General features: G+C 39.8%; 1 protein-coding gene across 5 annotated transcripts in view; it reads left to right on the top strand.

The window, feature by feature from the left end:
* LOC116825362 (bifunctional heparan sulfate N-deacetylase/N-sulfotransferase 4) overlaps positions 1-13,816 on the top strand; it is a 246,557-nt gene that overhangs the window by 80,826 nt on the left and 151,915 nt on the right. For 3 of the 5 annotated variants that reach the window (XM_075066250.1, XM_075066246.1, XM_075066249.1), the window contains 2 exons: positions 4,213-4,321; positions 7,179-8,415. In XM_075066250.1, coding sequence (XP_074922351.1) covers positions 7,417-8,415 — 999 coding nt within the window. In that variant the 5' untranslated portion in view covers positions 4,213-4,321; positions 7,179-7,416. Of the gene's footprint in view, positions 1-2,417; positions 2,497-4,112; positions 4,322-7,178; positions 8,416-13,816 lie in introns of those variants that run through there. The other 2 variants (XM_075066248.1, XM_075066247.1) reach the window with 2 other exon arrangements.

The raw sequence follows: 13,816 nt of genomic DNA, 5'->3' as shown, positions 1-13,816 counted from the left end.
GAGGTTGGAAAAGTGCACAATATACTAGTTCAAATTTGATTCTCCAGAGACCATCACAAAGAAGGGCATTTTGGATAAATAGTCTAGTTTTAAACTGACTCAGTGCCTTCTTCCAGATCCACCAAACAGACAGGACTCCTGGTCCATAGAAGGTCTCGATGCTTAGGGCAAGGTTGCAAGGACTGGATCTACTGAGGTCCCATAAGAATGGACACTTGTTCTGAGCTAAATCTATAATAAGGCTGTAACCACAATGACTACCATTAGGTGGAAAGTTGAAGGACTGCTCCTTCCATAATCCATGTTAGGGTTAACTCTGGTAAGCTTATTAGCAAGTGTGTAAGTATTAGTAAGCGTGTAAAAGGTTATTTTATTATTTTAATATATTTTATCTGTAATGCTTTTTATCGTGAGAATAATGCAGGCTTGCATAGGAAGTGCTGCGTGATACCTTATAATTGTAGTAGTTGCACTTGTTAAACATCTCTGATCAGAAAGCAAACAGTTGTCCTTGGGCAACCTTTCTGTGCTGGGAATAACATAGTGAAGTCAGGGAACTGTGCAGCCTGGAAATACCCTGGTCAGAAGGGAGAGAGATGTGGATCTCCGTGCGGAAAGAAAATGGCTGCACAGCTGGAAGCCTGAGAGTCCTGAACTGTGACATAGAGCACAGGCAATGACAAGGTAAACTTTCCCAAACTAAACCATCAGTATGCTTCAAAACAAACCCAAAGGGGCTCAAGGGCTGAGTCTATTAACAAGGCCATTGCTGGAGAAGGTATTCCCTGGAACGTGGAGTGAGACGAGCTATTAACTTTGTATGTGTCACTTAACATCCATCAGATGGTTCTAGATTTTGGACACAAATCAGCCTGAGTTAAATTCAGACTAGCAATATGGAGGCAAAAGGCTCCATTTCTCCTAATCTGTCCAGTTTTCTTTGTCATTCATTCAATAAACGAACAATCAAATACTTTAAAAGATGTATGCAAAAACATTTTATAAACACAATTTTTGGCAGTCTCTCTACTCCGAGTAAAAACATCTGTAAAAACTAGAGCTACTAAAAACTAGTGAGCAGAGTCAAAAGGGTCAAGTGTTCATTGTTTCCAATAGCTCTTCCAGGCACAGATTCCTGCCACTTTTCATTCCGTGAGAATTATACAGTGTTTGCTTTGTATCCAGTGATAATTAGCCATAACTCTGGCAAATTGTCTGCTTTTCTAAAAAAGCAAGAAATTATACATTGACTATAGAACCCCTAATCACTGAAAACAATTACTAAAATTGGGTGTTTCAAATGACAAGTGAAGTCTAAATTTACTTAAATCAAGAGAAGGAATTAAGCTACAAGGGTAAATCCATGGGTGGTGTAAATTGTCATAAGGAAGTAACTGAAGTCAGCTGAGCTATGACAATTTCTACATGCTGAGGATCTGCCTTTGTAGGCAACATCTTTCTATATGCAAGCTGGTGAGCTTGTGATCAGTCTTGTGAGAGCTGCTAAAACACTTACTAGCAAAGCAGTGTTCATAAAACATCTACACAAGTAGTGATGGATGAACCGCAAAAACATTGTTTTGAATAAGAACATAAGAACATAAGAATGGCCGTACCGAGTCAGACCAAAGGTCCATCTAGCCCAGTATCTGTCTACTGACAGTGACCAATGCCAGGTGCCCCAGAGGGAGTGAACCTAACAGACAATGATCAAGTGATCTCTCTCCTGCTATCCATCTCCATCCTCTGACAAATAGAGGCTATGGACACCATTCCTTACCCATCCTGACTAATAGCCATTTATGGACTTAACCACCATGAATTTATCCAGTTCTCTTTTAAACGCTGTTATAGTCCTAGCCTTCACAACCTCCTCAGGTAAGGAGTTCCACAAGTTGACTGTGCGCTGCATGAAGAGCATGTGAAAGTTCGGCTGCATAATGGAAGTTTATCCAGATCTCTAGAGTTTGGAAATTTCTCATTTGTGAGATTTCTGGTACTTCCACTTACAAAAGCTGCTGTATTCCAAGAGAGCAGAGGCTCAAAACAATGAAAAATAACATAAAAAATCCACTTAATTTTTTTTCAGACTTGGAATTTGGTTTGAATTTTGGGTTTATGTTTAAGAAGGAATGATTCAGTATGTACCTCTTTTATCAAACCAGTTCACTTATCTTTTGTACTGAACCAGTAGACCATTGTGGGTAGTTTGTCTAAATAAAGGAGTGTAAGTGCTTTTAAATCAGGGATTGTTGAACAGATAATTAGGGACATTGAGTTGGGTTCATACAAATTTAGTATTTGCCCTCAGAAGGAAAAATAAACTCCTGAACCAATTTTTTTTTGAGGTTGAACAATTCGCTTATCTTGTTTCATTATTTTTCATACAAATCTGGATTCCAACCAGAAATGGAAATGGAAGTTCCAAAATATTATGAGAAAAAGATGTTTCTGAAGCATTTCCAGACCAAAACCCCATAATATCTATTCTGTCATGTAAAGATTTTTGTGTCAACAAGAAATGGGCATGCTATTAACTGTGACCCATACTACCTCTAGTACGTGTCTCCTGCTTGGTCCTTTGGCTTTCCCTTTGTGTTCACCCATATTAACCTGATGGCAACATAACCTGGGAGAGAAGACCTCTATCCTTACCACTTGACTTGAGGGGAGTGTAGGATTCCAGGATTTCATGTCCATCCCTATACAAAGGGATGAACCAACATCGTACACCACTCCTGAAATTTAGGAGATTTGAAATCTGGTTCCAAAGGGATGAACAAACATCTTACACCACTCTTGAAATTTGGGAGATTTGAAATCTGGTTCCAAAATTTTGCAGTTTGGGCAATAAATGAACTAAAGCTTAATGATGTATTATACAGCTCAAAAATCATTTGTTAAGAACATTTACTGGTTTATGTTTTATGCATTGTATGTCTTGTTAATGATCCTTGTTGGGGCCAAATTTAGCTCTGGTTTAAGTGGGTCAACTTCATTGTGATGAATAGGCTAATGTACATTAACCATTGTGTTTAATAGGCCTACATCAGAAGCCCTAGTGTAGATGCAGTTCACCAGCTTATTTCATTTGGGGAACTTATATCGGCTTTATCAGGTAAAGAACACTTTTGCTGGTATAAGGTGCATGCACATGATGCGTGTTTGCCAATATAGCTATAACAGCAAACATGCTTTAGTGTAGACCAGGCCAGAGTCTTCAATGGTACTGCATGCTACATGTTGCCAGTATATTTAGTGTTTCTGGGACAAATGAAAAATTACAGTATTAGCACATGAACTTGTCAATGCAAAATATGACAGTGTAGAAGTCAGCTCTCTAGGTAAAATTCATCTGGTACAAAGAGCCAGCACAAGGACTCTGCATCATTGAAGATTTGTTCTGTGTGAATATTACTTTGTTTCCTTGATCTGTGTACCAAAATTTGGACCCTACCCAGCAAAGTGGATCATCAATTAATTCAGTCAGAGCTGAGGGCCCACTGAATTGCAGAAATTGGATTCTAAAATGAAACTGGATCAGTAATACTAAATTATACTAAATAAAACTTGATTTGGACATCTATTTTCAAGTTTTTCAGTGCTATAATAGATTCATACAGTATAAAGATACTCCCAGAAAAATTGAAGTGCTGAATGCATATAAAGCTGTTGAACCATAAAGAGGAGAGTTTCAAATGCCCAAATGGCAGTTCCCAAGTCCCAATTTTGCCTTAGAAAATCTCCCTCAATGGGTTAGTATAACTGATTTACTTTCATAGACTTTAATTATGTTGCACTGCTTCTTACTGAACAATATTAACAGTTCCAAAGAACAAATCTAACAACGTGCCCAAACCTAGAATTGAATCTTGCTCCAAGTGCTATCTGGATTAGAATGAATACCTTTATTTAATAAATATATATGTATGGGTAATTTAAAAACATTTATTCAATGTTTATAACAACATTGATAGATGGACTGGATTAGATTAGACTGAGATACTAATATTTCTTTCCGATGGGATTTTATCTTTTGTATTTATATTGTAAAGTCTTTGGGATAAGGACTGTCTTTTTGTTCTGTTTCTGTACATTGTTTTGCACAATAGGATCTTGGACCATGACTCGGAGCTACTAGGTGCTACCGCAAAGCAAAATGATAATGATCGATCTCACCAAATGTATTATTTTGACACTTTATAATTCCAGTACCTGAGGGATACAAGAGGAAAAAAAGCTGAGGGGGAAAAAGGAGAAAATGTAGATCTACTAATTGCATGCTATTCACCTGGGCTATAGAAGTGGACTAAGAAATTTAGTAAGTATAAAACCTGTTGCAGGATCAGATTTATTAGCACTTAAATTATATTGCTTTTGCACTAAAGTCTAAAATAAGGTGTTTTACCTGCTGGTACAGATTGCTGTGACCTTTTTGGACTCAGCTTGATTGCAGCTCCGTTTGTTTTGTAAGCTGTCCTGGTGGATAACAGGTGCTGCCATTCTTTGTCTGGCAAAAGCAAGAAAACATTGCCCTCTAGTGTTGAAAGAAAATACATGATGTGAAGTCCAAGTACTTTTTCATTTCAAAATATCTCAAAAACCAAAAGTTGTAGCATTAGCTATTCTATTTTATGGTCTGTGTACACCCACAATGACGATGTAATTCCCCAGAAAGATTACAGTGATGTGATAAACTCCAAGAGTCAGACATGAGTGATTCGTCCATGTCACCAAAGTCCCAGAATTAAAATACAGCCTCATAAAGACAGTTTCCATTGATCTGACTTTATCTTTTTATAAAAAAAATTAATTGGCTCTTTTGAGATTAAATCACCTTGAACTTCAAAGCCAACAAAGCAAGCAATAAAGAAGCATTTATTACTCTTATAATTATCTTGATTATTATCTTGTTTATTAGTAGCATTTCTTTAATTAATTATTATTGATTAATTATTATTTGGGGATATGTCCATTCAAAAACTCTGCACTAGAATAAACCGAAATATCTTTCTTGCTACTGTTTGCTAGTGGCTCTGTGACACAAACTTGAATCAAAGATTGTTCTGCTGCTGGCGCACTATGACAAAGCATGAAAGAATATGAAGAGTGCAGCAGCAAGCCTCTGACTCAAGAATATACTTTAGAGGAAATCTTACACTGGCAGAGGAACGGACATAATGACCTCCCTTATAGGTGTTTTCTATCTCTAAATTCTATGGGTCAAATTCTGATTTTTATACTTATGCTGAGTAGTGCATTACTGAACAAGTAGACCTTTTTATTCAGAGTTTATCCCCATGACTTTGTTTCTCTCTTTTGCTGAGCCTTTCCCGTGAATTCTGACATCAGAAATGTAGTGTAACAATTAGATGTCAGAAGAGGTCTGATATCGGATACCTGTATGATAGCTGAAGAAAAATCTTTAAAAGAGCATTAATACCCTTCCTTTATGTTATTTATGTTTACTATAAGCAATCAGAAAAGGCCCCTTATGATGGCACACCAGTATTAGATAAATATACCGTTAGCGATTTACCGTATATTATGTTTATCACATTTCCTCAGGTTTAGATTTAAAAGTTTTCCAGAAATCTCAAATATTTAAGTTCCCATCTTTATTCTGCACTCTAGCTTTACAAATGAAGATCTGTCAACTAACTGGTCTTCTGTAAAAGGAATGTTAATTCTTAGCACTTTAAAATAATCCACTGTTTACAACCTTACATTGTTACAGTGGGCAAACAGTATAAATAATTCAGAAAGAGAAGATGCTCACTTATCCTTATTTAAGCCCATGAAACAAAATCATCTATTTTTTCTGTTGCTTTTTTTCACCTTTCCACTTTTGAAAAACAACCCCCAAAGCCCTCCCAACTTCATTGTGTACTCCTTGACTGAAAAACTCAAATGTGATAAAATGTCTGTGGATGGTTCACTGTCAAGAATATTTCCTTAATTTTCCAGAATTGTTTTGCATCCATCCTTCAAGCTGCAAGTCTTTCTGGTGCAAATGTCCGTATATAAGGTTTCTAAAATGCACTTTAAACGCTGTAAAGAATTCCCATGGGAAAATGGCATAGTATAGTGGTTTTCCACCTTTTTTAATTTGCAGACTCCTAAAGGGTTTCAAGTGGAGCTGCAAACCCCTTTGGAAATCTTAAACATAGCCTGTAGTCCTCAAGGGGTCTGGAGACACAGCTTGAAAACCACTGGCATAGTATAACCAGTTTTTCACTGTAAGGAATTACACAAAGCTGTCCAGTGAATCTGGCCCATATGTAATTCTTACCTCAATCTTCTATTTAATAATAGAAGAGAGACAGATTAATGCCCTGCATTCATTTTAAGCCCCATATTTAGATGCTTGTAACGATTTCAGGAAATTACCCTTTGAGGTGAAATGTAGCAGTATTAAGCTCAACACAAGATTTAATTGTTTAGAAGAGTTTAGTAAAATTTATTTTGGCTGTTTTAGAATTGTCTAGATGGTAACAATAATTTTTAATTCATTAAAAATTATAATGTTTAACATTTTAATAACTCAAGAATAACTTCATATAAGCCTGCAGACTTGGATTCATATCCTGCAAATATTTGTACACATGAGTAAATTCCACTGATTGCTTAAGTCATAGAAGTATATAAAAATACATAGAAATTGGTTGACAGAGACAGTCTTTTCATTCTTCTAGCCCATCCTCACTCTAACAACAGGATGGTTCCATACTACACATTTTCTAATACTTTGTCTTGACTAGTTTGAAATGTCTCAAAACACTGGAGTTCCACTATCTCCTTTCAGAAGACTATGCCACAATTTGATAAAACTGTCCAAGTTTTTCTTTTTCTTAATTTCATCCCATTATTCTAAGTTATCCCTGCTTGCAATTGCAAGAAATCTTTTTAGCAAAGAAGCAGTGACTGAATGAACATTGTTCATAGTGCTGTATTTAGATTTCATGTCATAACACAAGCATTTTGGAAAGTTACCTTAAATAGATATTTTTAAAAAGTTAACTACTAAAAAAGCAGCTGACAATCAGCTAGTACTGTACAATCAATAAATCTCTTCCTCAGATTGCACATATCAATTACTAGCTTATTTAATTAAGACACATTTTTAATTGCTTTATGGATTTTGTTTTTACTTACTCTAATTTCACCCTTTGTTGCAGATAATGTTAAGCATCATCTCCATTGATTTTTTGCAAGTACTGCATTCAGAGAAGATCTCTTCCAATTTAGATTTCCAGATACTTTGACTTTGAGCTCTAACAACTTTATAACCTCCTCAAAGCCCCTCATAAATGCATTGCAATGGTCACATGAACATTTGGGGCATGGTACCAGCACCATTTTTTGTCCTCTCTGCTATGGCACTTTAAGAGGATAAAGCCAAAAACTTTTTTTTAAATGAAAGTATTCCAAAAAATGAATCTTATTATGAAACTTCATAGAAGTTTCAGAACAGTGGTAATTCTCTTAACCACCTTCTGTTTAGTAAGCATAGTCATTTCCGCCTATTACTTATATACAGGCTACAAGCAGGAGATGACCCTAACTGAAACCACTGGAGAAGCAGAATGTGAGGGCCTTAAACTTTTACCATACAGGTCCATGGAGCTGAAGACTGCTAAGCCGATGGATCCATCTAATACTGATCCTATTGTCTTGCTATTTGTGGACAGCCAGTACTCCCAGCTTGGACAAGATATCATAGCCATCCTTGAGTCTAGTCGATTCCAGTACCATATGGTGATTGCACCTGGAAAAGGTGACATTCCTCCTCTTACAGATAGCGGCAAAGGGAAATATATGCTTGTTATATACGAGAATATTTTGAAGTATGTGTCCATGGACTCATGGAATATAGAGCTTCTGGAAAAATATTGTGTGGAATACAGTGTTAGCATAATTGGTTTTCATAAAGCCAATGAGAACAGCTCACCAAGTATTAAATTAAAAGGATTTCCACTAGACCTTTACAATAATGTTGCCCTCAAAGATTGCTTTGTAAACTCTCAATCTCCTCTACTGCACATTACCAAAGCACCAAGGGTTGAGAAAGGCCCACTACCTGGGGAAGACTGGACGGTTTTCTTATTTAATCACTCCACCTACCAACCTGTGCTTTTAACTGAATTACAGACTTCCAGATCCTTCCCAACATCATTGCCTAAGGCTCCACTGTATGCTACAGTGATCCAGGACTTGGGGCTTCATGATGGGATTCAGAGAGTCCTTTTTGGAAACAACTTGACCTTTTGGCTACACAAGTTGATCTTTATAGATGCCATCTCTTTCTTGACGGGGAAGAAGCTCGCATTGTCCTTGGATAGGTACATTCTTGTCGATATAGATGACATCTTTGTTGGAAAGGAGGGAACAAGAATGAACATCCAGGATGTGAAGGTAAGCCAAGAACTGGGGATGGCGTCTCAAATAAATGACTCAAATCACAAATATATCTGGAGAGAGATAGAGAAAGACCAAAGGAGGCCTGGAAGGACTCAGTCTCATAGTAATGCAACCAAGTTACAAATAAATTCAACAGGGTTTGAAAGCACAATCAGAATTTTGTTACATTTTGTATTGTTGGAACTGGTTGAAAGTGGCTGTCCCCCACTCACCTGCACAGCTATGCATGCTCAAATATACTCTCACGCATAAGCATTGCATGTACTGGTCACTCTGTATGTGGGCTACCCTCTACTAATGTCAGATCTGCTCAACAGTTTATTACTATATTTCCTCTAGTGGCTGAGCCATGACTAACCCTATTAGTGTTACAGGTAACATAGGTTCTCTTTTAGTCTGAATATTGTGTCAGTGTTTTTGGATTGCTTACCTTGCTAAGAACCGTCAAGTCCTGGATGACAGCAGATTTGTTGTAATTGACATCCACAGTACATGCACATACTGTTCAAATGCATGTACATAATCATATATATGGAAACATTTGCATATAGTTAGATGCATACAATTTACAGGTATTTATTTTGAACAAGAGTTTTATTGGGTTTAAAAAAAAAAGTGATGTTTGTGTAGTTTGTTAACTTTCCAGAAAGGATGTTTGTTATTTATAATTTCACTTTGTATTAGAAAAACAAAAGAGAAATTCCAAGCAGTTATGAAATATTAAAATATGTAATCTCATTCTGATGTATGAGGTTTATAAGAACAACTCTATTTGCCATTACTAGCAGTTTCATAATTAAAGCTTCGCAAAACAAGATGAAAAGATACCTTTACACCTTACACTTGTACATCCATAGTTATGATCATATACTGTTTTTTTTCCCTTGATTTAGAATGTTCATTGGCTGAATTTTTGGTGTTTTGTATTTGGGTTGTTTTTTTTTTTATTATTTTCAATTTAACTATCAAAGTTTCCAATACAAAGGCCTATCACTCTGGATGTTTGTCCTGTGGAATTCTCACAGAAGAAGATTCTTAGAAATATCTTTGAGAATTAAAAATGATGAATTGATACCAGTAGCATTACTCCTAATTAAATGGTCCTTTGGAATTGTCTAAATGTCCACATATTAAGGAAATTATGATATTAATAGAGGCTATTAGAGACTTTAGAGCTATCGCAAATGTATGTTCCCTATTCCCTACACAGTGAGATTTTTTCTTGTATACACTGAAATGCTTCCATAATCAATGAGCATGCACACACACACATACACACACATGCGCGCGCACACACACACACACACACCAAGCCTTTATCTACAATCTTTTAATGAAGTCCTAAGTTTATTTCATTATGTTTTAAAATTATTTTTTTCATTTTATGCATTTTCTATGTATCTGTATCCTGGCCAGGGCCAGTAGCAGAACCAGATGAATTGAGACTTCACCCAAAAGTTGCTCCTGTGACATTTGCAGGCCAGTTTTGCAGACCCAGAAAGTTCAGATAATTGCAACAGGCAGCCATTCTTTTGGATGCTTATCAAAGCTGACACCAGGGTCCAATCATAGCATCATAGAATATCAGGGTAGGAAGAGACCTCAGAAGGTCATCTAGTCCAACCCCCTGCTCAAAGCAGGACAAACCCCAACTAAATCATCCCAGCCAGGGCTTTGTCAAGCCCGACCTTAAAAACCTCTAAAGAAGGTGTAATTGGGTAAGCATTACCTGTGTCAAAGGAGTGGTATGCCTCTTGGCCAGTTTGGCTTGCATATTAAGCAAGGAACCATTAGATTTTGACGAGGGTACTTTTTTAAAACAATCGACTGACTGTGGATCAAAGTACCCCAGCAGAACACACATGCGCAAATAAAGGTGGTTTTTTTGGTTAATTACATTTGAAAAGATTAGCTAGATGAAGAAAAAAGGCACTAGTTTGCTAGGATACCCCAGGAGACAACAGAGAGCCGCAGTTCAGACATAAACACCCGAGGGCACCCCCAACACAAGAAAGCAGGACATGAGTTCCAAGGAAAAGCCTGAAACAAGGAACGAGCACGGCAATAATTCCATAGACCCTAAGAAAAAGTGGACATAGGAGACGGATAGAACTAATTAAGCAGAACTAGCCAAGAAGGAGGAGCACACACAAGAAAACAACAAGAAGAAAGAGGTCCCACAGAAAAAACCCAAGAGAAAAAGAGGCAGCCTACAAAAGAGAACAAGCAGCCGAAAGAGGCAACCATAAAGGAATAAGAAGGAGCTAAAGATGCAGCCCACCAATGATCGAGAGGAGAAACACAACAAGAAATGGAAAAAAAACAACAAAAAGAACTGGCAAAACAACAAAAAAAGTGAAGAGAGGGAAAAAGAGAGAAAGCATGAACTGGAGTTAGCAGGCTAGGGCAAAATGCTCCAGCCACTCTTAACAACCCTTCGCCAATACTGGTTCCACGCACAAAAAAATTTCCCACCTCAAGGCAGGTGATGACCTGAGGTCTTCTTAGAAAATTGAAAGAAGCCTGCCTTGGGTACAGCATCCTGAGAAAACCAGGTACATGGTAGAGCTGAGGTCACAGGCTCAGGTGGACCCTTGCAGAGTGCGGCTGAAATGCCAAAGGCAGAATGACGTTATAAAACTGCTCAAACCAAGGCCCAGATTCAGAATGGGATAACCCCGGTCATGGACCGTCGCGTTTTCAGAACCCAAAAGTGGAAATTCAGATTCACGAAAACCACTATCAATACACGTGTCATTTCCCAGAACACGCCTACTTACGTTGGAAAGAATTATGAGGCGGATATCAGGAACCAATGTTAATCCCTGGACGAAGTGCACCTCCTCATACAAATGGAAGCAGTTCTGGGATGGGTTTCCTGAGGAAATAACACGACTGGTACATACAAGATGGAAAACCCAAAAATCTCACCGAGCCAGGGAGATTGTAACACAATGGCATGGAAGTGGCAAGACAGCAAAGAAAGCTACTTAAGGGAAATGAATACCCCAGGTGGGCAGCCGCAATAAACCCTACACCAGAGGCAACCCCAAGACCCCTCCTACAACCCAAGGAAAGCCACAGACACCTATTCTTCCACCTCACCAGTCTCCAGTAACTCACTCAACCATGGACCAGTTAGCTGGAAGATGCTCTAAGTGTAATGAACTGGGAACATATAAAAGGCCAACTGCCCAAAGAACCCCAACCGGTACAGTCATTTACACCACCCTCACACCAACGACCAAAGGCCCAGATGCCTCTCAAATCCCCTGAGCGAGGGAAATTTGAGGGTGAGCGGAAGAGGTACGCATGGAGAGACATGGGGGCACAAGTGTCAGCTATCACCAATCCTTCGTGGGGCCCCAAACTCATTCAACCGAGCCCAAGTGACCATTTACCCCTTCATGTCACAAGCTGTAGATTTGCCTATAGCTGCAACTGCCTTGTTCCAGTACAAAGGCTTGGTCAGGAATGTGGACTTTTGCAGTCTATGACAATTATCATTCCATCCCCATTGCTACTGGGAAGACTGGCCAACCAGGTGAAGCGGGCCAAGGAGAGATGGAAGGTTCACGCAGCCAAAGCCAGGCAAGCTTCCAGACCATTCCTGTTCACTTGAGCGTCCCACAGGCGGGACCCTGTCTGTGTTACCAGAGACCCAGACAGACGTTAGTGGACCCGATCCCCTGCCAACGACTGAACCAGCCACAGCACCTCCAGTCCCAGACCCGGAACTGGAACAGCAACCAGCACAGCACAGCAATTGCACCACATCTTCAACCTCATCGCCAGAGGGTGCCAGCGAGCCAAAACTGGGAAGAAGCAGCAAAACAACCATACCCAAAAGGCTCAGCTAGAGCCTGAAATACCACCAGGTGCACCAAGCAGAGAAGCGTTCACCCGCATGGAATCACCCATAACCTACATCGCTTCAGATGAACTGGTGTCCCCAAGCCCAAGGAACAGTTCCAGACTGAGCAGGAAGCCGATGACAGCCTTCAGAAAGCTTGGGGCGGCACGAACACCCACCACCTCCTCAGCTCTTCTAACCGATCCGGTTGTTATAGACCAAACTCTTTATACAAGGAGAATTCTTCTGGTGGACACCAGGAAGAATGGCAGCCGCAAAAAACAGTTGGTGGTTCCAACTATACCAGGGAAGCTCTTAAGCTTAGCCCCATGATCATCCCAGTGGCCGAGGTGGGTGAACAGAACAAAAACAGACTGGGAAGTCCTTCCACTGGAGGGGGATGGGCCAGGACATTGCCAGTATGTCTGGTCTTGTGAGGTGTGCCAAAGAGTGGGAAAGCCCCAAGACCAGGTCAAGGCCCCTCTCCAGCCACTCCCATAATTTGACGGTCCCATTTCAGCGAGTAGCTGTGATATTATGGGGTCCTTTCCCAAGAAGACGCCCAGGGGGAAGCAGTACGTACTGACTTTCGTGACTTTGCTACCGAATGTCAGAAGCAATAGCTCTAGGCAACACCAGGGTTAAAGCTGTGTCCAGGCCCTAACAGACATTTTTGCCAGGGTAGGTTGGCCCTCCGACATCCTTACAGATTCAGGATCTAATTTCCTGGCAGGAACCATGAAAGAACTGTGGGAAACTCATGGGTGTGAATCACTTGGTTGCCACCCCGTACCACTATCAAACCAATGGCCTGGTCGAAAGGTTTAATGGAACTTTGGGGGCCATGATCCTGAAATTCGTGAATGAACACTCCAATGATTGGGACCTAGTGTTGCACCGTTGCTTTTGCTACAGGGCTGTACCACATCCAGTTTAGGGTTTTCACCATTTGAACTTGTGTATGGCCACGAGGTTAAGGGCCATTACAGTTGGTGAAGCAGCAATGGGAGGGTTTATGCTTTCTCCAGGAACTACATTCTGGACTTTGTAAGCAACCTATAAAGCACCCTCCGACACTCTTTAGCCTTTGCTAAAGAAAACCTAAGGATACTCAGGAAGAGCAAAAGGCCTGGTATGATAAACATACCAGAGAGCGTTCTTTCAGGTAGGAAGACCTGGTTATTGTCTTAAAGGCGCAACAGGCCATAAGATGAAGCATCTGGGAAGGGCCATTCACGGTCCAAGAGCGCCTGGGACTGTGAACTACCTCATAGCATTTCCCAATTCCTCACTAAAGCCCCGAGTGTACCATGTTAATTCTCTCAAGCCGTTTTATTCCAGACTTACAGGTGTGTCAGTTTACAGTCCAGGGAGGAGTGACGCTAAGTGGCCTGACGGTGTCTACTACGAAGGGAAAAAGGCACGGTGGCGTGGAAGAGGTGAAACTTCTCAACCACCCTGGAACATCTGCAGCGGCGACAATCAAGGAGCTGTGCACTAGCTTTGCCCCATTGTTCTCAGCCACCCCAGGACGGACTGAAG

The sequence above is a fragment of the Chelonoidis abingdonii genome, chromosome 5 (genome assembly GCF_003597395.2).
Source record: "Chelonoidis abingdonii isolate Lonesome George chromosome 5, CheloAbing_2.0, whole genome shotgun sequence".
NCBI classification, from domain to species: Eukaryota; Metazoa; Chordata; order Testudines; family Testudinidae; genus Chelonoidis; species Chelonoidis abingdonii.
The sequence above is the reverse complement of the archived record's forward strand: the minus strand, read 5'-3'. Positions and strand labels throughout refer to the sequence as shown.